Below are 26205 nucleotides of genomic sequence, written 5' to 3'. Positions count from 1 at the left end.
CAAAAAAGGAAGTAAACACAGCTCTGGACCACACAACATGCTTATGAAATATATTTTTTAATTACTTTTGGTTAAAAAAAATAAAATCATACCACTGAAATGGAACAGCTTTTGGAATCAAAAGCAGAAACACATTCTTTTCAATCCATCCATTTAAACCTATTTGGTGGGTGGGTGAGGGAAACAGGTTGAGAAGAATGGAAGGAGAGACTGAATATAACACTTTCTTAAACCCCCTCCCCACTCCGGACCCCCAACCACCTATGGTCGCAATATGAAAAAATAAACAAAGCCTCTGAGATCAACAGGACTTTTGCCAAAAAAATATAAAGGGAAAGAAAGGGAAGGAGGAGACCGGAGGGGATTTCACATGGCAAATGGGAGAGAATGGACTTCTTCTTTTTTTTGCTGGGTAACAAAATATATATGTAACAAAATATAATGTCAACTCTCTGGCTTTTAAAGCTCAGCTTTGCTCAGGGAGCTTATTCTGCCAAGGGCACGGACTTCCCTTGTTGCTGCCTCAAGTCTCAAAAACAAAGTGGTCTATTCAGCATTGCCAACTTCTAAGAAAAATAGTTGCCTGTCCTCCTCCACTGCAATAATCAGAAATGAGCAGGTCGAATGTGGAATCAAGAAACACTCCGCCCCCTATCAAAGTCTGCAGGTCACAAAAATTTTTACTTTGCACATTCCAAAGGGGGCACTTCAAGTGTATGGAAAAACACCCCTTCTCTCCAACCCCCCCCCCCCCAAAAACCCCCACCCTGCCATTGGAACCTTTATATAGGAATGCATCCACGGGAATTAAAAAGTTGGCAATGCTAACTCTATCACTTTCCTTTTCGAGCTTTGAGCTGAAAAAGCATTTTTTTGGAGTAGATTTCTCCCCTTGTCAAACACACTGAGGGTTTCTGCTTCAGAACCTGAATTTGACAACCGGGGGTTGTCTCTTTCTTTAATGATCACAGTGCATGCAAAAAATTAAAACAGAATAATCATCCAGATTAAGCCATTTGAACATTTAAAAGCACTTAGGGGTGGTCTCCCAGCCTGAACATTCAACATGAATATAGACTATTACACTTTTCTTACAAGTTTTGCCCACGTGGTTCTAGATTTGGGTGGATTTGCCCAGAATATGTAGGTATGAAAAAGGCTTTTCTTTTTTTTAAAGATAGCTTGATACTTTTCTGCAAGAAGAGTTGCCTGTTGCATCACAACTTCAGCACTTGGGTTATTGCCATGATATAAAACACACACTCACACATACAGAGAGAGAGAGAGAGAGAGAGAGAGAGAGAGAGAAATATGCTTTTTCTGGACTAGCTCAGTTGGTAGACTTGTGGGTTCAAGCCCCACCTTGGGCAAAACAAGCATTGCAGGGGGTTGGACTAGATGCCCCTTGAGGTCCCTTCCAACTCTACAATTCTATGATTCAGTGTTATGCTTCTCTAGCAAGAGCCCAACTTACAATGCCCTTTGACCCCACTGCCCCATGAAGCATGGTTAAGGCCTTCATCCACACTGCAAAAAGTTAAGTTTACTGGAAGTTGAGGGCATCTGTAGATGGTGCTAAAATAAGATTGGTGGGAGGGGCAACACTGTAAAAAATTATTACTATTATTATTATTATTTCACCAAAATATGTATGTCAGACCACTTTCTTTTTCCTGAGCAGCAGCACCTTTTAAAATGGCAAACCTACGGAGCGATGAGCTAATCAATAGCAGGAAAATAAGTCTTCAGAACGCAAGCGGACAACTTATGAGAGGAAGGTCCCCTCAGATGTTTAGCTGGGGCTGATGGGACTTCAAGTCATCATCTGGTGGACCAGAGGTTCCCCATTTGCAACTTACAAGGACAAGGCTCCCTATCTAGTACAGGTATTTGATGGGAGGCCAAGAGACTCACAGTATTGAGCGAATGCAAGCTAGACGCAATGGAATGTGCCAACTTTGTCACAGGCTTAGAAGAAGAAGGCTGCCCTTCAGGGCAATAGGTTTCCTGTATTGGCTATCGAACTTATGAACCATGAGTCTAGGGTGACAAAATCTCAAGGCTCCAGCCTAATTGGGGGGTGGGGAGGGAATCATTGGTGTGTGTGTGGCCAACACAGCTTTCTCTCCTCAAGTTCTTGGGGACAATAAGGCTGAACCGTAGGCAGTCCTAATACACCCAGCCCGCTTTACCAATGGTAATGGCCAAAGAGCCAACACAACACCTTCCTGCCCACAGTGTGAGCAGGAGGAAACACAAACCCCTCTCAAGGAAGAAGCGCGACCCCTCTGCCCAGGTGAGCAAAAATGCAATGCTACAGTGCCCCTCCTCTTAAGATGGGGAAACGCATCAGCCCACCCTCACCTTCAAGCAGCGGTGACTGGTGCCCACTGAGACCAGTAGGGTGGAAGGCAGGGAGGCCAACAGTAGGTGGCGCCAGAGACAACGAAAGGCAGTGCCTACTACTCATTCTGGCTTTGTTGCCATCCTCCTTCCTGTTGATTTCTACAAGGGGCAACATTAAGACTCAGGATAGAGGAAGGACCACTCCTTTGGACTGGCTGTAAGGGAGGCAAGTGGGGGGCTGGCTAAGATTGGTGGGGAATGGACCAGCCTCTGTTGCATACAAGCAAGGGCAGGGGCACTTGGAAAACACATTCGGTTCAGCTTGCCACAGTCCTACACCGGTTTGCCATTTTTGAAAGTCTTCATGAAAATTAGTCAGCATTTGAGTGCACATTTCCCTAACATTCAGATTTGTCCCAGTAGCACCTTAGAGACCAACTAAGTTTGTTATTGGTATGAGCTTTCGTGTGCATGCACACTTCTTCAGATCTGAAGACGTATCTGAAGAAGTGTGCATGCACACGAAAGATCATACCAATAACAAACTTAGTTGGTCTCTAAGGTGCTACTGGAAGGAATTTTATTATTTTTTATTTTGTTTTGACTACGGCTGACCAACACAGCTGTCTTCAGATTTGTGTATGCAATTTTGCTGGACGTACCCATTTCCCCAAGCATTTTTGCTCTAGTAAGATGTATTTTGGGGGGGAGCTATTTCCATGACGACATGCATTTTAGGTGCACTTCCATCTAACACATACATGATTTCTTTGGCTGGAGTACTGTATTGCAAAAAGAAGAAGAAAAGAATTTCAGAGAGCTGCATTTCATTTATCATGTTGTTCAGGAAAAGGGCAAATTCTGCAGGCTGGCACTGCAAACTGAGCCACCCTGGAGAGTCTGCAGATTTCCCGCTTTCCAACACACACACACACACATACACACACCTGGTTTTTTGGCAACACTTCAAGCAAAGGGACTTTAACGTGATCAATTAAAGCATTTTTGATTGGAAGGGATTGCACACGCTAAAGATGCATTCTTATTTTCTTTTGCACAAGCACAGCTGTCGGAGCAAGGGTACGTTCAGCCCTTCCCCGCAAACCCCGGTCTTTGACCGTGAGCCAACGACCACAGCGATCACCAAACCGGCTGGGAGATGAAATGGTTCACAAGTCGAAAGTGCAAAGCCTGAGCTCAGGACACGCCACGCAGTTACAAAGAGTTAGGAAACTCCCACCAGACAGACACGACACGCCATTCACAGGTAAAAGACACGGAACTGGCCCACAGGAAAGTGGATGGGAGCGGCAGCCTCTGGGATGTTTGCCTGTGGTATTTACAGGTCTAGAAGAAACAAGAGAGGTGTTGTTTTCACAGCCCGAGGCCTGAACGACTCCAGATTCAACTGCAAATTCTTTTCCGCATTGTTGCAAACACAAACCACAACCTAGGGTTGCCAACTGACCGGGAAACCCCTAACTGGGCCTGCTCTTGTGCCTTCAACGGCTGCCCGAGCGGCAGAAAATGGGAACGTGTCACAGCAGGGAGGTAAACCTCATCACCTGCAGATCAAGCAGCCGCTGAAGGCGTGACTCAAAAGGTGGGAACCGCACAACCGCCGGCAACTTCGCATCGTTCCCGGTTTCGCTGGAGGACTTTGCTGGGGCGGCCTTCACCGCGGACAAATGTCCCTCCCAGCAACGCTCGGGCTGGCCCTGTCACTGCTTGAAGGCCGACTGCAGTTCTTTGAAGGCTGCTTTCCTCTGCTTCATCTCCTCCGCTTGCCGCCGCTTCTCTTCCTGCTCCGCCTTGATCTCCTCTTCGAAGCGGCTCGTGACATTCATGGCTTGCACCTGAAAGCAGAAACACTGGACAGGTGAGATCGGAATGGTCCAAATGGGCAGCTCCTCTCACTACAAACACTTAGCGCCAGGAAGCAGGAGCAGCCGATGAGAAAGAGGAAGGATGAACCAAAGATCCCAGCAGTACAACATCAGAAAAATGCCTGCAACCGAGTCTGCCCATTGGTCCACCGACCTCAGTATTGTCAACACGGGCCAGCAGCAGAGTTTCCAACAGGATTCTCTCTTCCCCATGCATACCTACCTAGAAATATCAGAGGTTGAGCCTGGAGCCTTTTGACTGCAAAGCATGTATGTGCTATAAAAGGTAAAGGGACCCCTGACCATTAGGTCCAGTCGTGGCCGACTCTGGGGTTGCGGCGCTCATCTCGCTTTAATGGCCGAGGGAGTCGGTGTACAGCTGCCGGGTCATGTGGCCAGCATGACTAAGCCGCTTCTGGTGAACCAGAGCAGCGCACGGCTACGCCGTTTACCTACCCAACGGAGTGGTACCTATTTATCTACTTGCACTTTGACGTGCTTTCGAACTGCTAGGTTGGCAGGAGCTGGGACCAGGCAACAGGAGCTCACCCCGTCGTGGGGATTCAAACTGCTGACCTTCTGATCGGCAAGTCCTAGGCTCTGTGGTTTAACCCACAGCACCACCCGCGTCCCTTAACCCTAGGTACCACTGTATTAAGCTAACACTGCTGTACCACGGAGCTAAAGTCCTTTCTCTAAAAGTGAGGTAAGGTTCTAGTCCATGGGTGGCCAAACTAAGGCCCGGGGGCTGGATCCGGCCCAATCGCCTTCTAAATATGGCCTATGGACAGTCTGGGAATCAGAATGTTTTTACATGAGTAGAATATGTCCTTTTATTTAAAATGCATCTCTGGGTTATTTGTGGGGCCGGCCTGGTGTTTTTACATGAGTAGAATGTGTGCTTTTATTTAAAATGCATCTCTGGGTTATTTGTGGGGCATAGGAATTCGTTCATCCCCCCCCCCCAAAAAAATATAGTCTAGCCCCCCACAAGGTCTGAGGGACAGTGGATTGGACCCCTGTTGAAAAAGTTTGCTGACCCCTGTTGTTATGTACTGAAGTTCTCACCCTGGGCCAGCAGGGGGATACTGTAGATAGTTCAGGTCCACATATGCAAATAAGGGATCAAAAGTGACGTTCAGTGATTGGATAGTTACAGAAAATGGTTACTGTTGTGTTCTAGTGGAGCTCTATATAAGCAAGCTGGCTGAACCCTTCAGTTCAGTTCTGTTCTGGCCTGTGAATAAACAAGAGCTGCCTGAAGAATCGCTGTGTCGTCTGATATGTTCACCCACAACTTAACACCTGTCTTCATGGTTTTGAACAGAGGGCTGGTTTTAACACGAAATTGCTTTTTTCTGGTCTATCTAACTCCATACTTGTCAATTCTAACTTGGAAGGAGCTTGCCAGGGTTTCAGACAGGACTTTCTGTTTCACACACCTACCAAAGAATATCAGAGGCTGAGTTCTGGACCGTTTGCATACAAAACCTACCCTCTGCTACTGAGCTGCACCTCTTTTCCATCTGAATATGGCCATTCAGTGGATTCAGTTGGGAAGGCCCAGTGTGGTGAGTGTCCGACTAAAGCTAGCTTCTGTTAGTAAACTATCAGGAAGAGATGGCGGTCTGAGGACTTCCTTTGCTTATTATTATTTTACGGTAAACGGGTAGCTAGAAATGCCATTTCTGACGCACACTCCATAAATGGTGCTGGAATGGCACCCCCTGCCTCTGCTTCTAACCAAGCAAGTTTCTAGTCCCTCTTACCTGTGGAAAGCATGCAGGGAGGATTCTGCCCAATCGCTCCACAATAAGTCACCTTGTTCCCGCCTTCCACTGCTCTAGCCAATGAGCAGCGAGGCAGCAGGACCGACTGACAAGTGATTGCCTCCGAGGGCTATTTGTTATGGTTTCAGGGGGATGGAAGCACCACAAAAGGCCTCTATGGGCACATAGGCAGCCACTCCATGCTGCCAACCCCTGCCTTGGCCTATGGTATGATCCCAAGGGAACAGAGGACCCAGCCGCTCCTTACTTTGGCCTCGAAAAAGCTCTTGGCTCCCTTGACCCCCTCCGTCGAAACGTCAATCTCCGACAGGCGGGCTAAGGCGTGCAGGCCACTGTCTTCCTCCAACTCGCCTGCTGCTGCTTTGCGGAAGATCAGAAGAAACTGGAGCCGGGGCGGGGGAAGACAGAAAACACAAACCTCCCGTGAATTTCATTCCTCCAGAATCCCGTGAGAATCCTGCTTGCAAAAGGAACAGAGTAATACAGCGTGATTGCACTCGTGCAATTGCAACCTGACACGGTTGAAAGCTGGCAATAATCTCGCAAAATTAAAATGCATGAAAGAAGGAGAGCTTTTAAGCTTCCAGGCTTACTTACCAGGCTCTGGGAGGTTCTCGTGAGATCTTAAAAGCTCTCTGTCTTGCTTGGGGTGGGGGAAAGGGATACTGAATCGTCTGCGGGGTCAGGGGTCGGGAGTAATATGTGCTCCCCTCCCTCCACCGTACAAAGCAGAACTGAACCAATATTTCTCAAAAGACATTTTATTTATAAAGAGTCTATGTACCCTGCTTTTCAGCCCCAAAAGGCTCCCAGAGCAGCTTACACACAACCAAAACACGACCGTCGCTACCCGCAAAGCTTACAATTTAAAAAGAACACAGCGTGCAAAGGAAAACAGACTGGGAGGGAAGAGGAAAATCAAAACTCCCAAACTGATTTCTTCAGACAGAGAGATGATGAGCTTCAGTTTTTGAAATATGGCAACCCTACTATATGCATATATATCTATATACTTTTGTATTTTATTAGGAACATTGTTGTTTTTGTCGTTGGGGGGGGGGGGAAGCTGAAGAATGGGGAAAAAACAAGCATGTCTCCTTTAAAATAATAAACGGTTTCCCGGCCTATAAAAAGGATGGATGATTTTGAGAGGCGTTTTGGATACAGCCCAAGCCCAAAGCAATTCAGGTGGCTTCTTTAGGGCAAAACTGGGGACCTATTTTGTATCAGAGCCATAGAATCTTTTCCCCTACAATGGTTCCTCGCTGCAGATTTCTCCACCTCCACAAGAAGCTATTCGTGGCAGGGGGAGTGACAGTATTATATATCCCATTGGTCCTCTCAGCCATGTAGGAAGGAATCAAAGGGAAACCTTTCTGAGCTGCATCGCTGAAAAAGGCAGCTCTTTTTCAGGGCACTTGCCCCAGAGCCTTTGCCTCTCCACAGAAGCCTTTGCCTCTTTTTCAAAAGGAGAATTTTCCTGCCGTCCCCATTTGATTTTTCTGCCTTGGCTTTATTTTTATTGCTTGCTTCGGGGCAGAAAAGAAAGAACGAATTAAGAGTCTATTGCAGCAGCCCTACAGAACAGCATCCACTTCCATTTTGGGCTGACCATTGTTGCGCTTTGCTTTTTAATACAGTGGTACCCTGAACATACGCTTCAGGTTACAGCCTCCGCTAACCCAGAAATAGTGCTTCAGGTTAAGAACTTTGCTTCAGGATGAGAACAGAAATCATGCTCCAGCGGCGCAGCAGCAGCAGGAGGCCCCATTAGCTAAAGTGGTGCTTCAGGTTAAGAACAGTTTCAGGTTAAGTACGGACCTCCAGAACGAATTAAGTACTTAACCTGAGGTACCACTGTATATATTTTTTAAACTCCTCCCATCCAAAGTGACTGCAGACATCATTTTTGCAAGAGGGGGCCCTCTTCTGTTGAGTGGATGGCCATAATTCAAGCCAGTGACTCAACTGGCAGAGTCCTTTCCCTGCCCCCCAAATACAACTTTATCTCTAAATTACAGTGGTACCTCAGGTTACATACACTTCAGGTTACATACGCTTCAGGTTACAGACTCCGCTAACCCAGAAATATTACCTCGGGTTAAGAACTTTGCTTCAGGGTGAGAACAGAAATCATGCAGCGGCAGCGGGAGGCCCCATTAGCTAAAGTGGTGCTTCAGGTTAAGAACAGACCTCCAGAACGAATTAAGTTCTTAACCCGAGGTATCACTGTATATGGATGAGCATTTTTTGAAGAATGACGTTTATCTATTCTGGAGGGCCGCATTCCTCCGTGAGCAAGTCTTCCAGGGGCCAAAAGCAGTGTGGGGTGGAGCCACAGATTATTGTATGGCAGGCTCTGTTCCAGAGCACACGGCCCCTGCGAGGTGGCCCATGAGGGAATGTGGCCCTCAGATTTCCCATCCCTTATTGAAAGCATTCTAAACCCTACTTTTTGAGTCGGATAGGCTCTCTCGCCGTAACTATTACCTCCCGGAAGCTGAGTTTGCCGTCAAAGTCTTCGTCCACCTCCTTAATCATGTTTTTCAGCCCCAGGTGTGTTTGGGGAGCCCCGAGTTTCTCCATCATCAGCTTCAGTTCCATCAGATCAATGAAACCATCTTTTCCTGCGTCGTACCTGCATAAAGAAGAAGGAATCTTGAATCTGACCAAAATGCCAACTACGGTTTGCAGGCACAAAACCCAGAACGGGGTTGCCTCTCTCTCAATAAGTCAAAAACCCTCGTGTCAAAGAGTTTCTAGTCTTTTTTTATATAATCTTTTCCATTAAATTTTTCCAAAAATGAAAAATAAACATACAACAAAAAACAACATATAATCCAAATATTGAGATTACTCTGAATCTCCTGACTTCCCCCCATCCCTTCCATGGGTCCTTTTAATTCAGTTTTCATCTGCTTATCAGTACTTCTCCAATTTCCCTTCTTCCCAAATCAACTATATGTTCTGTTACATTACAAGTGTATTTAAAATCCTGCTAATGTTTTGACATGTTTACAATAATTTTGACATGTTTACAGTAATAAACATCTCCCATTTCTTGTCTTCTTGATTCCTGAGCTTCCCAGTTAATTTTGCTCAAAGAGTTTAGTCTTCTCCCTCTGAACCCACTAAAGAATCACCTGTTCAGTATAAAAAAAATAAAACAACTTCGTACAAGCTCTCTGCTCTTATCGTTCCCTCAGAGTTTCCATCCACCAGTCTTTAAGGTTATTGTTTGGATTTATGTGGGCCTTTCCTTTCGCTGTACAGTTACAGATTAACTAATGACAGAACAAGTTTCCTTCTTTAAGCTTCTCCACCCAATTTGCAAGTCAGGCGTGCTGCTTTTCCAAAGTTAATTGGTGGCAAATAAGAGTAACGAAGGCCGCCTGATCAGTACGAGAGGGCAGTTGCTGACGGCTCCAGGGCGGCCCGAGGTCTAAATGGCCATCAATCCAAGTTAGGAAATGAGTGGGGCTAAGGGTAGTGAGCCTCTGGGCCCCCAACATGGCATACCTTCAGGGAGAGATGCCCAAAGGCATTGTGGGAGAATAAAAATGGCAGCTGCCATTGGAACGTGAAAGGTTCTCTTAAATGAATGGGACTGTGTGTTATGTCAACAAATTTTGGGATCCAGTGGATTTTGAACTTGGCACCACACGAAAAGATCTATATGGAGCCCAGCTTGGGCTGAGCTTCCCGCACTTGTGGGAGATTTGCTCCAGTTTGCATAGCACACGTTCCTGTAGAAAGATGAAAAGTGGAATTTAAGACTGGAAAAAATGAGAAACCAAGGAAGCTGAAACAGACAGATTCTTCCCTCTTTAGTATGGACTATCCGGAGACCTCAAAATGGAAGTGCTGCTGCAAAAACCATGGGCCAAAAGCTAGGCTGGTCTAGGTAGCCTGTTTGATAATGCAACCCTAGTTAAAACTGGATTCCATTAGAAACAATAAATCAAGTCTAGGTGTTCCTGAATGTTCCACAACTGTACTTTGGCCACATTTCTTACATAAGGATGTCAAGGAACAGTCCTAAGTCTTCACCAGTTTAGTTTAGTTTTGGCTTCCCAAACTCCAGATCAGAAACCAAAGAGAAAGCTGAGAGTCTCTTATCTAGGGTTGCCATATGTCTGAATTTTCCTGGACAGGTCTGCGATTCCAACGATGGGATAGGCATCCGAGGGGAATTTCAGGAAATTGGCAAAATGTCTGGGGTTTTGTAACTTTTCCAAAAATAGCTCAACTTTCCCCCCCAAAGTTGGCCTGAGTTTTTTACTTCTTGAAATATGGCAATCCTACTTTAATCAGAACTGCAAGGGTGTGATTCTCTTTGCATTCCGGTTCCAAGATAGGTCTTATCGTGAAGTCTGCAGCCTTTTTTAAACCAGCCAAAGGGCAAATATATGCAGATCAGAGCTTTGCCCTGTGGGTAAAGGCAGTGTGCATTTCTATGACAACCCCCTTTTGCTTCAGGACAGAGCAAACGCATGTAGTCGCATCGAACTTCTTGCATATTAACCTTGCAGCCTCTGTGCAGCACTTGATAACTGGAGAATCCTTCAAAACTCAGCTTCCTCAACAAAGCTTGCTAATCCTCATGGGTACAGATAGATGTCTGAGGCACACAGGAAGTGTCTGCAAAGGACGCCAGCACTCCTAAAATGGAGCTAACCAGAAAGTGTGTGACAACATGTCCTTTGCTCATGTCATAAATATTCAAATAATTTTTAAAAATGTTGCAGAAGACACCTGCAAAAAACCCCAACAACTATCCTGTCCCCACCTATCTGGAGGTACCCTTATTTGGATATCAGTTGGGAAGAGAGCAGTTCAGGATATTTTTAAATAAATAATAATATAAGTTGTGTGTTTTTGCTTCTCAATTTGTATGATGTTACTTTATGCACTGTGACTTGCTGTTATTTTTTATGGATTTTATTTTGGAAATGTTTTGTTGGAACTGTAAGGAGTGAATTTATGTTTAATCATTATTTGCTGGCATTTAATTGTATTGTGTCCTAGTATACTAGTCTAATGGATTGTTGAATATTGCTTTATTTGGTATGTTGCTTATTTTAAAGTTGTTTTTATTATGGCATTCTTGTATTGGGTCAGATTGTTAGAAGGTGTGTTTCTTCAGCTTGTAAACCACCCTGTGTTTGGTAATATAGAAAGGCAGTATACAAATTAAAGGTGAAATGAAATGAAATGAAACCTAATTGCAACTAAAACCAGTAGTTGCACTTTAAGTAGGAACTATCTGGGGGCTATGGGAGGTTGGGGTCACCCTCCACTTGGCCTCATAGTCCCCTGTTGCTCTGGGAACATCTGAAAACTCTCCAACATTCCGGATTTGATTTTTAAAATTTTATTTTCAACTCACTAATATTTGCACTGAGTGTTTTCCAAACCGCTGGAGTCATCGCCAAACCGCTAAATGGACCCTGGAGGGCTTTTAGGTTCTCAATGGAAGTGGTTGCTTTGTACTTGAAAGGATGCATTCAATGCACCAAATTGATGCTTTGCAAACCTGCCCTGCTGCGGTCCGGTGGAGGTCGAGGCTAATGACATCCTTCAAAGACTCCCTGACAATAACAGATACTTTCAATACAAAGCTTCCATCAAAAGATGACCGCCAATAAACTACCAAACTCGCTCCCCACAAGAGGTAGTGATGGCTGCCAACTTGGATGGCTTAAAAAAAAAAAGGATTAGACAAATTCATTGAGGATATGGCTACCAATGGCTACTAGCTAGGATGAATATGCTCTGCATCCATGGTCAGAAGCATTATGCTTCTGAACAGCAGTTGATGGATGGGAGAGCGGTCTTGTGTTCAAATCCTGCTTGTGGGCTTCCCATTGGAGCACATTCTCACATTCCCTTGCATCCCTGATAAGGATCTAGAATTGTAGAGCGGGAAGGGATCCTGGGGATCATCTAGTCCAACCCCCTGCAATGCAGGAATAGGCAACTGTCCCATATAGGGATCGAACCTGCAACCTTGGCGGTATCAGAACCACGCTCTAATCAACTAAGCACACATAAATATGTGATAAATATGTGACAGATATATAGACCTGATTTAAACCAGCCTTAACTTGCACACAGGATTGTTTGGTGCTTCTAAACAGGCGGAACGCTTCCGACATCATTGTGTTTGGTGACTAATTGACAGCTCTGCCTGAGGACCAACTGCAAGAGATTAGAAGGAAGAGGCCCACTAATCTAACGTAGCTCTTTGCTCCGGGAGCCGGAGATTAACGCCCGCCACTATTCTGCAAAGCTGATTAAAGCTAGATACATGTGTGCAAATTGCTCGTACCTGGTTTAGCAGGGGAAATTGGGTTTTTTCTTGGGATGCCAAGGAGAACGGCTGCGTTGCTTTGAGTGCACTGCCACTGAAATCATAAAGTGCTGCAGGTGCTTTGCCCGGACTTCCGTGATGAGAATTTGAGGAGGAATTAAGTGAGTGTTGAAAAGGTTCCACTGTGCATGCAATTCGCCCTCGCCCTTGGCCATATCGGCAGAGACTGATGGAGTCTCAGCAATACCCAGAGGTCCACAGGCCCCTGGTTAAAAGGGGCAGTCTGAGGAATCGTGGAGTGGGCAGCTGAAGGGAGATGGACAACTGTTGTCAGAAGAGTGCTGCATGACAGCAGTGGGCGGGGCCCAAGGCAAAAGTGGGTGGAGCAACAAATGCAGATTTGACTTAGTAATGTAGGTTAGTTTCTACAAACAGACACATGTCTCCATCCACTGCCAAGGCAAGCGAGAGGTTTTAGCAGAGGTCAAGGGAGCACATTGCAAGTCAGACACTCCAGGGCTGGATCTACGCTGATTGTAAAATGGACCACTCCTCTACAGAGCCCTCTTTTGGCACGTTGTTATAGTGCATTTTTAACATTACAACTGACCAGTGTAGATTTGCCCCAGGAGTGTGCAAAGTGTAGCTAGGAAGGGTTGTGAGGGCCTGGAGGGCTATGCTCCCTGCCCTCATTCCTGGGCCTGAGTTTCTCCACCCTTGAAGTACAGTGGTACCTCAGGTTAAGAACTTAATTCGTTCTGGAGGTCCGTTCTTAACCTGAAACCGTTCTTAACCTGAGGGACCATTTTAGCTAATGGGGCCTCCCGCTGCCGCCAGCGCGTGATTTCTGTTCTCATCCTGAGGTAAAGTTCTTAACCCGGGTTACTACTTCCGGGTTAGCGGTGTCTGTAACCCAAAGTGTCTGTAACCCGAGGTGTTTGTAACCTGAGGTACCACTGTACTTGAAGGAACCTCCATATCCAGTGGCAGTCTGCTGCTGAATATCAGCTTGGTTTCCAGACCTATGATCATCTTGGTCGCCCTCCTCTGTACACCTTCCAGCTTGTCAATATCCTTCTTAAATTGTGGTGCCCAGAAGAGAAGTGGACACAGGACTCCAGGTGGGGTCTGTCCAGAGCAGATTATCTCCCTTGATCTGAACACTCTACTTTTGTTGTTGATGCAGCCTAGAATACCATTACAGTGGTACCTCAGTTTACATACGCTTCAGGTTACAGACTCGCTAACCCAGAAATCGTGCTTCAGGTTAAGAACTTTGCTTCAGGATGAGAACAGAAATTGTGCTCTGGCGGCACAGCAGCAGCAGGAGGCCCCATTAGCTAAAGTGGTGCTTCGGGTTAAGAACAGTTTCAGGTTAAGAATGGACCTCCGGAACGAATTAAGTGCTTAACCTGAGGTACCACTGTGAAAATTTTTTTTGACACAGCATCACACAGTCAACACATTAAGCTTGTGGTCTACTAACTTCTTAGATCAGTGGTTCCCAACCTTTTTTTTAGCCATTCATTTGGAGGAAGCCTAAAAGGCCATTAACTTGGTCTAACTCATTCTCGAATTGCCCCCCTTTAAAAATCAAATCCCCCCCCTGTGGGGCATGTGCCCCACGTTGGGGGACACGGCCCTAGATCATTTTTGCATGCACTGCTGTCAAGCCAGCTGTCTCCCATCCTATCTTTGCATCCCTTGACTAAGTACAGAACCTTACATTTGTCACTATTGAAATTCATTTGGTTAGCTTTGGCCCAGTTCCCCCATCTGTTGCGATCATCTTGAACCCTGGTTCCATCTTCTGCAGCTTTAGCAATACCCCTCCCAGTTTGGCGTCATCTGCAAAGGCAGCCTAAACTGTCGGAATAAAGCAACTTCCTATGCAGGAGCGTTTTGAGTAATTGCGGGCTCCAAAGACGTGCCCAACCTTTCCGGGCAGCGGCGCAGCAAATTCGCCACGAAGCCACCCACAGCTCTTGCGAGCTTACCTTTGCAACACATAGCAGAGGCTGAGTCATTTCCGACACAAAGCCCTGCATCGAGGAGTCTGAGCAAATTGGCAAGCGGCCCAGCGTAGCCCAGCTCAACCCGATCAAACATCCTGCTCAGATCAGTGTGGCATTCAGAACAGACACAGGGTGGGGAAAGCAGATTTGGCAGACTTGCTCAAGAGATGCAGAAACTTGTGACTATTTCACAGTTTTCTCTCTCTGTGTGTGTGTTTTCACACTCCCAATCTTATAGATTGGAGGGGTGTTGGTTTACTCATCCACAGTTACCAACCTACTGGTCTGACTAATTTGCAGAAAGGCAAGGAAGCCGTAAAAGCTTTATTGCTTAATGCAGAGAGCCGAGTTGTTCCACGGGCTGGTACCAGGCTATGGCACAAATAAAGGAAACTTCTTGTTTCTACTCTGGGGGTTGGTAGGGGTGCAGGGGCAGGAAATATTATTGCCTCCATGCAATGCTCTCTGGGCATCAGGCTGGCTAGTATTCGCCTGCCCAGATTAGGATCGACAAACCAAGCAGGAGATGTGAGATATGGTTAGGGTGACCCATCTTAAAACATGACTGCTATGAAACATCCCATGTTGTCGGTGCCTGAACAAATGAAGGCAGCTGAAAGCACCCTGAATGCACTCAGATTGCCAAGCTGAGAGGTGTGGGTATCTCCCCCACTGCAGGGGTGGGGGACCTTTGGGTGCCTCCAGAGGTTGTTGGACTCCCATCAGCCTCAGCCAGCATGACCAATGGGCAGGGATGGTGGGAGTTGAAATGCATCACAGGTGGGGACCTCTTTTCAAACCAAGGGCTGCAAAAAGCATTATCAGAGTTCAAGGACAAATCACATTAAGGCATGTGATTGGGGAGGGCATGTGGCCGGAGGAGGTTTCTGAGGGCCGGGTGGAGGGGCTTAGAGGGCCACATTGGGTCCCTGGGCCTGAGGATTCCCCCCCCCCCGTGTTCTGCTAGTACAGTGGTACCTCGGGTTAAGTACTTAATTCATTCCGGAGGTCGGTTCTTAACCTGAAACTATTCTTAACCTGAAGAACCACTTTAGCTAGTGGGGCCTCCCGCTGCCGCCACGCCGTCCAAGCACGATTTCTGTTCTCATCCTGAAGCAAAGTTCTTAACCTGAAGCACTATTTCTGGGTTAGCGGAGTCTGTAACCTGAAGCGTATGTAACCTGAGGTACCACTGTATATGTTTGTTCACACATGCAAGCATTCCTCCCTCGACTAACTTGCAATGAACCAAACCAGTAGAAAAGGACTGCATTTGGGACAAGACTATGTCCTGGCAAAACAATGCAATCCACGTCCCACCCCCCATCCTCTCTCTGTTAAAAAGAAAGTATGAAATATTCTCTCAAGTGTTCAGCTAAAATCAGGCTGCATGTGACATACTGCATTACTAAATCAATTACGGAGCCAAGTTGGACTGCAGCCACAGGGAGAGTTTCAGCCGTAGGGGGTGCCTGGAAGAATCTTTATGTCGGGTGGAAAAAACCTCGCTCCGACAGCCTCCTGCGTCAGCCCGGCTAAATTATTTGCGAGATCCAGCCACTGTGCATCTCTGCGGAGCCTGCGCAAGATTTGTTTCCTGTGAATTGCGCTCCTCAGGATGACAGAAGGGCATCGCTGCAGGTTTACAGCCTATTTAATCTATGTGCGGACAGATTCAGGTGCTTTGTAAAATCAGAACAATTATCATCTCAGGTCTGCTCTGTGTTAGGTGGGTGGGTAGGCAGAGGGGAGTCTCACTGAGCTATATGAGAGGGGAAAGTCATAAAGTACCCTGTGGCATCTCAAAAGACTCACATATTTGTAATTCCATCATCTTCTTCCTCCCACTATATCTATATTTCGGAAAGTTATTTGTCCATCTGTTCTCTATTCATTCAGACTCAAGATATCAGCACCAAATTTGGCATGATGGTTCCATCAAAGAGAAGGTTTGCATCAATGTTTGGATACAATTGGACGCCATTTTGAATCAAGATGGCAGATGGAAACTTATCAAACTGCATTGGTTTTAACCAAATTTGGGCAGGATTGCACATTATAGTTTATTCAATAGCATTAGAATGAAAACATGGGTTTTCTTTCCATTTTGAAACTAAAACAATTTTTCCATTTATATATCTTAGTAGTTTTTGGTTTCTTAGAATTCCCAAGCAATGCCAGGTACTGTCTGTTAGTCTACTATATTACACATTGGAAAATCATCTGTCTGTCTGCTATGCATTGAGATATCCCTTAAGATACTGCAACCATTTCTTTCAGTTCCTGGGACTGAAAAGCAGGATTTCACCTATTTTGGGACACAACTGGATGCCATTTTGAATCAAGGTGGTGAATTGAACCTTCAAAACTGCACTGATATTATTCACTGATTTCAAATGTTCACTGATTTTTGTTTTGTTTCTTAGAACTCCCAAACAAAGCTGCATACTAGAGCGCATAATAAATAATCTGCAGCAGACCCAGATGACAATTCTGCCTCCATGTCCACCCTGGCAACACTGTCACAGGACCTAATAATGTCATCCACAACATCAGGGGTTAATTCTCAGCTCATCTTCCAATGAGCTATTACTTGCATTCTACGTACGGCAAACAGGACCGTCTCTACAACAGGCATAGGGAACCAGTGACAACCAGTCTGGATGTTGCTAGACTTCAACTCCCATCAGGCCCAACCAGCACAGCCAATGGTCAGGGATGATGGGAGCTGGAGTCCAGCAACATCTGTTGGCCTGCAGGTTCTATGCAAAGGATAAATGGCCACAAATCTGACATCAAATGGCAATATCCAAGAAACTCGGTGGCAAAACATTCCAACCTCCCAGGAAATTCTGAACTTAAAGATGGCTGCAGACTAAAGAAGGGCAACTTCAAAGGGAGAGTGGAGTGTGAAACCAGTGAATTGCAAAATTCAGGAGGTTCTATGCTATCACTGAGTCGGGACGATTAACCAATGCTGGCCTGTTTTTTTAATGAATGGCCACTGAATGTTTACTTTTCTGCATTTCATTTCCCTTCTGACTTTTGTACCTTGAAGTACATCTTCCCCAATCAATTACATATGTACAACCCACACTTCCACGATCAGACATACTCGTGTATGTCTTTACTATATAACAATATTGTAAGGCTGTCATCACGCTGCAGTGTGCGTGGCCGCTGATAGACAGCCACAGCGAGATGACAGAACAGCAGGCAAGCAAGCAAGAAGTAGTCCAGGCAAGCTGTTTAAAGGAGGGAGACGTTTCAGAGAATGTCTCAGCAAACCACTCTCTGATGTGCTTCTTTTCTCTGTTAAACAATGCTATTAAAATGAGTTGGGGATCAGGGTGAGCTGTGAGGGGATGGGCGAGTTGTGAAGGGACAAGTGTGTGACAAGTGTGGGGGAAGAAAAGTTGGCAAAGGTGTAGATGGGTTTGGCGAGGAGAGTAAGCAGGCAAAGCAGACCCTAGTGTGTGTGAGAGAGAGAGAGCACAAACACCTGCCACAAACGATAGTACTTCAAGCGTTTGTAGTCCATGAAATCTTATGCCATAATAAATCTGCCAGTCTTTAAAACGGTAAAGGACCCCTGACAGTTAAGTCCAGTCGTGACCAACTCTGGGGTTGCGGCACTCATCTCGCTTTATTGGCTGAGGGAGCTGGCGTACAGCTTCCAGGTCATGTGGCCAGCATGACTAAGCCACTTCTGGCGAACCAGAGCAGCACACGGAAACGCCGTTTACCTTCCCGCCAGAGCGGTACCTATTTATCTACTTGCACTTTGACGTGCTTTCGAACTGCTAGGTTGGCAGGAGCAGGGACGAGCAACGGGAGCTCAGCCCGTTGTGGGGATTCGAACCGCCGACCTTCTGATCGGCAAGTCCTAGACTCAACAGCGCCACCCACATCCCCTGCCAGTCTTTAAGGTACCACAAAAACACTTTGTTGCCTTTTGCTCTAGGTAATAGTTTCTTTCTGCTTTGGCAAAACTAAGCAATGATAAGTGACGGCAAGTGAGTGTGGAATACTTAAGAGCTCTTGCAGGGAGAAGGTTGCTGTTTTGAGAGTGTCTGAGCAGGAAAAGCAATTGCAACAAGGGGGAGGACCTCCAAATATGGAAGGTGGCATGGGAAATACTGCAAACTGGCCCCAGCCAGAAAAAACAACAACTCAGTGTTAATAACAGAAAAGGAACAGGTCGCAATAAGAGGAAGGCGAAAATGCATATTACGGGAACGAAGAGACAGGAAGCCAGGAAACTTGATAGTTACGGTACGTCTCGTGGTGTCAGATGCAGAGGGAACGCGGTTTCGGGTTTGTCACACCATTGTCCATAAAACAGCAAAGATTGTGTCATGTGGATTTGGTTTAATAAGGCATGCTGTGTGTGGTGAGCTTGTTGTGGTCCTCTAAATCTTTTTTTTTTTTTTAACCCTCATGAAAATTCTTCAGCATTTCAGTGCAAATCTCTCTTAAGGAACACAACTTTGTATGCAGTTTTAACTAATGTGCACATTTTGGCAAGCAATTTCCCCCAATAAATTGTGTTTTTGTATGTTATTCTCACAGGTATATTCATTTTAGGCACATTCTCACCCCCCCCCCAAATATTGGTTGAAGAAGGGTGGTTTCTTTCTTTTTCAGAAAGTGTGAATTAGATAAAGTTTGGCTTTAAATGTGAACTGAATTGACTTCCCCCCCCCCCACTCCAGATGTTGCTGAACTTCAACTCCCATAATCCCTAGCAACTGGCTGTACTTGTTGGGGCAGACAGGAGTTATAGTTCAATAAAATCTGGAGGACTATAGTATCACAGAATTGTAGAGTTGGAAGGCAATTGTCATCTAGTTCAACCACCATGGGTTCCCTACACCTGGTTCAAGAATAGTCAGCAGGGTCAGCCTGACCCCATCTTTATCTGCCTTCCTGGCTGCCCTAGTAATCTGTAGCCAAGATGTACAGAATCTGACAATTTGAGATTTCACTAAAGTCGTGGGGTTTTTTTTCTTATTCCACTCTTAAGTTCCATTTACCACCTTTCGACATCAGTTTGTGATTTATCTTTTTTAAAAAGAGCACCACAAAAACCCACTAGCATTTTATTGCCCGTTCCCCCTAAAGCACACATTTCTGTGTGCAGTTTTGGCTTATATTCACGTTTTTGCAAGCAATTTTCGCCAATGCATTTATTTTTATTATGATTTGCCTTGCCATGCACACTTCCCCCTAACAGATGCATCTTTGTACTCCTGCCTTTTATGGGAGAATCGCACGGCAAAACTGGGAGACGTGAGGATTTTAAGAGGCGGCTGTGTTTTGGTCCACCTAATGTTTTGGGATGTGGAAATGAGGTAGTTTCGCATTGAAGTGCAAGCCTACACCATAGATGATTCCACTTGAGTTGTCCCTTGTAAGGAAGCGTAACGGAACCCTGTAATCATTTTACATCAAGTGTATTGTTTCTACTGCAGCTTCGCAGGCGCCATGTGGAGTCCCACTGCCGGTCTGTTTCTTGCAAAGATCTTTCTCAAAGCATATCCATGGTTTCTCTCTCTCCCTGTTAATGATCCTAAACTTGATGCGGGGAATTGATGGACCTCCAGATGTTGCCCCCCCAACTCCCATCAGCCTAGCCTGAACATTTTTTCCTACACACATTCGCACACCTCACTCTATCCAATGTGTCCCAAGTTCTTGAGGACCCTGGACCATCCATCTCTGGGCACCACAATTTAAGAAGGATATTGACAAGCTGGAATGTGTGCAGATGAGGGCAACCAAGATGATCAAGGGCCTGGAAACCAAGCCTGATGAGGAACGGTTGAGGCAGTTGGGTATGCATAGCCTGGATAAGAGGAGACTGAGAGGAGATATGATAGCCGTCTTCCAATATCTAAAGGTCTGTCACATGAGAGATGGAACAAGCTAGTTTTCTCCTGCTCCAGACGGATCCAAACCAACAGATTCAAGTGACAGGAAAGGATATTTTGTCTAAACATCAGGAAGAACTTTCTGACAATAAGAGCTGTTTCACAGAGGCATGGACTCCCTTGGAAGGTGACAGACTCTCCTTCCTTGGAGGTTTTTAAGCGGAGGTTGGATGGCCATCAGTCATGGATACTTTAGCTGAGATGCCTGCATTGCAGGGGGTTGGACGAGATGAACCCTCCCAACGCTACAATTCCGTGATTCTATGATCCCTGGGCTACCTGATCATCATTTGCTGCAGCATTTGGGTCATTCACACAACTACCATATTTTTCGCTCTATAAGACGCACCAGACCACAAGACGCACCTAGTTTTTGGAGGAAGAAAACAAGAAAAAAAAATATTCTGAATCTCAGAAGCCAGAACACCAAGAGGGATCGCTGCGCAGTGAAAGCAGCAATCCCTCTTGCTGTTCTGGCTTCTGGGATAGCTGCGCAGCCTACATTCGCTCCATAAGACGCACACACATTTCCCCTTACTTTTTAGGAGGGAAAAAGTGAGTCTTATAGAGCAAAAAATATGGTACCTTTCGCAGGACATTCCTGTTCAGCTAATATTTGATTGTTCCCTCTTAGCACAGGATTGCAAAAGATAGGTGACACAGTCGCTGCTACGCTGCTTTGCTACATCTGTGCACGTCCTCTCTGTTCTGCTGCATTTTCACAGCACGGGGTGAATGAATTAGGGCAAGCTTCCTGGGTGCATCAGCCTGCAACTTCCTCTCTCTTTTCCTGGCCAGACTCTCATCTGCAATTGCACTCTCAACCCTGCACTGCAGCCAAGGACGCATTTCAAACAAGGAAGGCAACTTCAGAGGGAGTGGTTCAAGTGCTGTGGGACCAGACCGCCTTATATTTCCCTTGCTAAGGAAAGAGGCTGCCTCTTTCACCACAGAGGACCTTGGCTTGACATCAGCAACAGACCCAGGTAGAGAAATTTGGCAGCAAGAGATTCTGACCCAATGCAGGCTCCAGCGTGATACCAGATTTCAGATGCTGAAAAGGCTGGATTTCAAAAGAGAAACACTAAACACGGTTCACCTGCCTGCTGTCTCTCTGCAGCTTCTGTAATTTAAACCAGAAAGATCATCTCCCGCAGCATATTCTACTTTCCCCAGCTGGAGCGGTCATTTATAAGTCTGAGTTAAACTGCAGCCTCCTTGGGGCAGGGGACTTTTCTTGCCCTATGAAGAAAGACTAAAACACTTGGGGCTTTATAGTTGAACAACAACACTGAGGATCCAACTAGACACGGCACTAAACACCCCAGTTTAAACACCAATAAAATAATAATTACAGAAATAGCAAGAGCAGCAGCAGCAAGAGACTGGAGTGGGGCACTCCTGATTTTCAACGTGGGAGGGGAGGGATTTGCACCAGGAAGGCAGCAGTGGAGAAAAAGGTTAAAGCTTCTCTCTTCACATGTCAAGAGAGAGTCAACGTGGTACCCCTCCAGATGTTGTGGACTACAACTCCCATAATTCCTGAGCACTAGCCATGCTGCTGTGGCTTTGGGGATCGTCATCCACAACTGTTCTTCCTACTGCAACCAAGCAATCAAACTAATAAACCTGTAATTAAATATAGCTTCCTGTATTTTTCTATGATGGGAAACAAGAGTTACCCACTTAGGAACAAGCCAAGGCATTAAGCCAATTTCAAACTGTGGTTTTATATCCTGGCTTATTCTGAAACTGCTAACTATAATTTCCTGGTTTGGATGAAACAGGAACCGATATGGAATTAAGAGACTTCCTGGTCTGATTGCACATGCCAGAGAGGTAGTGGAGAAATGGACTGTGTGTGACAGCGAAGCTTGTTCTATCTCAGCTTCTGAAGCTGATGAACTAATAATAATAATAATAACAACAACAACAACAACAACAACTGTGTCCTGCCCATCTGACTGGGTTGCCCTAACCACTCTGGGCAGATTCCAACAAAGTATAAAAGCACAGTAAGACATCAAACATTAACATTTTCCCTATACAGGTTCGTCTTTTTCTTAAACTCATATAGTTGTTTCATCATCAAATGCTTAGCCATTTGACCAAGCCCAATCTTAGCTCATTCTAGCCCAGGCAGAGAAGAGTCTGCAGTCACCACTTCCTATTCCATGGAACGTTAAGCTGTTTCACTGCAAACCAGCATGGGTGGCTTTGAGTTTAGAGGGTGAGGGTTTGGGGGGGGGTTGGTGGGGAGGTGAAGGATGAGGCCAGGGATCTAAAGCAAAATACATTTCATAGCCTCTCACAGGAACACACTGCAGATCAACTGTAAAGGTTGTGCAAGGCACGAGGGCTTGAGTGCGCTTGTGACTGCATTGCACAAGGACAGAAAAGGACAATTTGTGATTGAGTTGCCTAGGGACCTTGAGGGCTTGTGCCTTCATAGGCAGCTTACAGATGTTATGGACTAAAATTCCCATCCCTGACTGCTGGCTGGGACTGAAGGGAGATGCAACATCTGGATGGCAACACATTGGCTACTCCTGCCTGAAGCCAAGGTCTTATTTTGTGCCATTTGTTAAGAGCAACCTTGCTTAAACAGGTCAAGGTAGGTCCATCTGCTTCCAACAATTATCAGATGGAGATCTATGGCAAGAAGACAACAGCTGTCACAACTTGTTCACCCCCAAAATCAGGGTCTGCTGCACCTAATAAGGGAGCTTTATTGAGCTATCGCACCTAACAGCCATTGACAGAGCTGTCCTCCTATGTGACTTATTCTCCTGGAACATTTCCGAACTTTGGGTCCTCAGATGTTGGGTTTGTTTATTTATTTGACAAATGTATAAACTGCTTCACAGCCCTTGAAACAGTGCACAAGAAAAGGTAACAATGAAGCAGAATACAAAAAAGTACACAATCTAAAAAACAAAACCATCTCCACAATTATTGTTCCTCTATGATTATCATTCTATCTTACTAACTATGCCATTATTATTCCTATTATTATTATTATTATTATTATTATTATTATTATTATTATTATTATTTACTACTACTTGCTGCCCAGATAAAAACATAAAAACCTATCACACAACATTGTTAAGATTCAGGATAATTAAAAACACACAATCAAAGAATCCCATTACGACATTAAAATCTATATGACCATTTCTACAGATGTACAATCTGTAACTGAACAACAGTTCGCATCACCTTTTACTATTGGCCATAGTCCAGATGTTGGACTATTGGCTGATGCGGTACAACATCCGGGGACCCAAGGCTGGGGCTACCAAGTTACTAAAGAATTCAGCACATTGCCTGCACAAATGGAAACTGTGCAGAGAGCCCAAGGGAATGTCCATTTTTATCAGACATGCAGGAAACTCATCTGGATCAAAAAAGCACAGCAGTCCCCTGGGATTCTTGCACCCCAAAACTAGCCCAGAATAGGGCTGTGGCAGAAGAAAAGAACAGGGAGCTGGGAAAAGTACGGCGGTCCTTGCTGTGTCTTTTTGCCTCTTGCAACCCAGCTCTTCCGAAGAGGAAATGCCTTTACAGACAGATAAGTCATGTCTGCCAGGAAAATAGGAGCAAGATGTCTCTGGTTTTACATTTGCCTCATCATAGGGGCTTATTTCTCTAGGGCTGCCCAGGTCTCAGAGACGTACAGTCTCTCCCCTTGGGACTGGTTTGGTGGGCATCACTCAACACTGAGCAGGAAGTGTTCCTGTCTGGAAATGCCTTTACATGGGGAAGGACACTGCAGCCCAGCAGCAGAGGATCTCTGCTTTGAATGCAGCTCTCAGGTGCATCTCCAGGTAAGGTGCATCTGCCAGACACTGCAGACAATCCTGAGCTCAATGGACCCATGGGCTGACTTTGCCCAAGTCTTCCTCTCTTCTACACAGAGAGCCTTTGTAGGGTGGGGGTCACATTTACCTTGCCCTCCTGGCCTCGAACTACAGGTGTGTGGCAGCGAGCTATGGTTCCTCAGTGGTGAGCAAAGAGCACTCTGTACATGCCCACCTGCCCCATCTCCAGTAAATCTAGTGCTGAGGCCTGGCTCACATTCCTCTCTCCCTCTCCCTCTTTCTCTCTCTCTCACACACAAGCATGCCTTTCAGGAAATTGAGAGGGTTCATTCCCACATGCAATTGTACCCTCTTGGTGTTATTTTGTGTGTGTGTGTGTGTGTGTGTGTGTGTAGGTGTCTGGATTTTCTTTCTTTGCAAAAAGAGAGAATTCATTTTATTTTTCTGATCTGCACATTGCACAAAACAGTTCGGGGTTTGCAGCGCTGCTGCAGAAAACCGGAAAGATTTAAGGCAGCGCATTTTCACCCAGCCAGCCTCTGCCCACCCCTGCCTGGATTTCCCTGCTCCTGGCGTGGCTCAGAATACTAATGACTCCCCTCTTCTGTCAAAAGGGAGCAGAATTTAGTGGTGGTGACGTGGTGGTGGGAAAGGGGGAGGAGCAATAAGGCTTCCAGACAGGTAAGGAAAACAAGGGAAAATCCCCTCCATGCTCCCCACCCACCCCACAATACGGCTGCAGTCTCGGCAGGTTCCATTCATACATGAAAACTGGGCGGTGCAAATGAACCCATGTTCATGAGTGTACAAGGGGAGTGCATACAGAAGGGAGGATTTAGATTTTCTGCACCTGGCATCCAAATGTCTTAAGCCCTGGCACCTTGGTGAAGTGGGGGGGGGGGAGAAGAGGGTACTTGAGAGAAATGGTGGCACCCCAAAATCTTTGCCCGCAGACCAGGACTTGAATTACAAGTGGTTGTTGTTGTTTAAAAAATGAAGTTCTAGAGAAGGCATAGAGGGGAGCCATCAATGGAACAGAACCATGGGAGGGGGGAGAGAAGAGAATGGGGGTCATTGGGGATTTCTTTATTGTCACTCAACCTCTCCCCAACCCCAGAATCCAAGCACTGCCCCAGACTTCAAACTTGCAGACGCAGCGCTGTAACAAAACACCCCATTTCTCTAGAAGTGGGGGTCTCCGCAACCTCTCCGTATAACCTTAAAAATACCTCTGACATGCTGATGTCGTACAAAGAAGGGCAGATCTCAAATTGTGGAAGAAAAGGTGTGTCTATGTGGGAGTTTATAGACCCCCGACTTTAACCCCTAATTTTAACCATATGCTATCTCCTCCCTGCAACCTTTTTAACGCCCCCACCCCCACGCTGTGGGGACCAGCATAAAATGTAATGCAGTCCCTTCCATCCAATCGAACTGGGTTTCTCCTTCGGCAACCAGAAATACCAGGGCAGACAAGCAGCCCCTGGAACGTACGAAACAGAAAGGCTCCTGAGCTAGTACAGAGTGCATTTCTGTAGAGGGAGAGAGGGAAAAGGCTGCCCGGGTCAGAGCGAGGGGTGGGGCGGGTGCAGGAAGAGAAATTCCCCCATCGCAGCCTTTCCAGAGGGGGAAAGGAAAGCAAAAGCAAGAAGGCACTCTGCTCATGCTCAGAGGCCTCTTTGCCACTCACTGTCGAAAGAGCCGCTCCATGTCCTTGATCTGCCTCCGGGAGAACTCGCGGAACTCGGTGTAGGGGCTGAAGACCCGGTGCTGGGCGCCGCCGCCGGGCGAGAGCTGCGAGGGGTCGTTGAGCTCGGTGCGCCGCTGCAACTTGGCGCTCAGCTCGCCGTCGGCGCCGCTGTCCAAGGCCGGCGGCTCGGGCTCCGACTCGGCCTCCGGGTGGTGCTCGGGCGGCTGCGGCTGCTGCTCGGCTTCGCCATTGTGCTCCTCCACTTGCAAGCGGCGGCTCAGCTTGTCGGCCAGCTCGTCGGTGGCCATCGCGGACGAGAGGCGAGCAGGAGACGAGCTGATCCGGCCCGAGCGCGCCTCCTCCCGCTCGCTCGCTCGCCCGCCCGCCGCCGGCTCCGCCCCGACCCGC

At 46.3% G+C, this 26205-nt stretch overlaps 1 protein-coding gene across 2 annotated transcripts; it reads right to left on the bottom strand.

Annotated features, from left to right (window-relative positions):
- Nucleotides 1-38: 38 nt before the first annotated feature.
- EFHD2 (EF-hand domain family member D2) lies at nucleotides 39-26205 on the bottom strand. Of its 2 annotated transcripts, XR_014514208.1 has the most exons (5): nucleotides 25798-26205; nucleotides 8513-8660; nucleotides 6270-6404; nucleotides 2285-4202; nucleotides 39-2224 (listed from the first exon to the last, which is right to left on the bottom strand). XR_014514208.1 is itself a non-coding variant. In XM_083452271.1 (4 exons), exons 1-4 carry the CDS (start codon nucleotides 26103-26105, stop codon nucleotides 4068-4070), a joined length of 726 nt encoding a protein of 241 aa, XP_083308397.1. In that variant the 5' UTR covers nucleotides 26106-26205; the 3' UTR covers nucleotides 39-4067. The 2 variants fall into 2 exon arrangements, 1 of the variants encoding a protein (XP_083308397.1); XM_083452271.1 differs by having other exon boundaries at nucleotides 39-4202.

Source organism: Podarcis tiliguerta (assembly GCF_965153285.1).
Source record: "Podarcis tiliguerta genome assembly, chromosome: 8".
NCBI classification, from domain to species: domain Eukaryota; kingdom Metazoa; phylum Chordata; class Lepidosauria; order Squamata; family Lacertidae; genus Podarcis; species Podarcis tiliguerta.
Note: the sequence above shows the minus strand (reverse complement) of the source record. Positions and strands in the feature narration are given on the sequence as shown.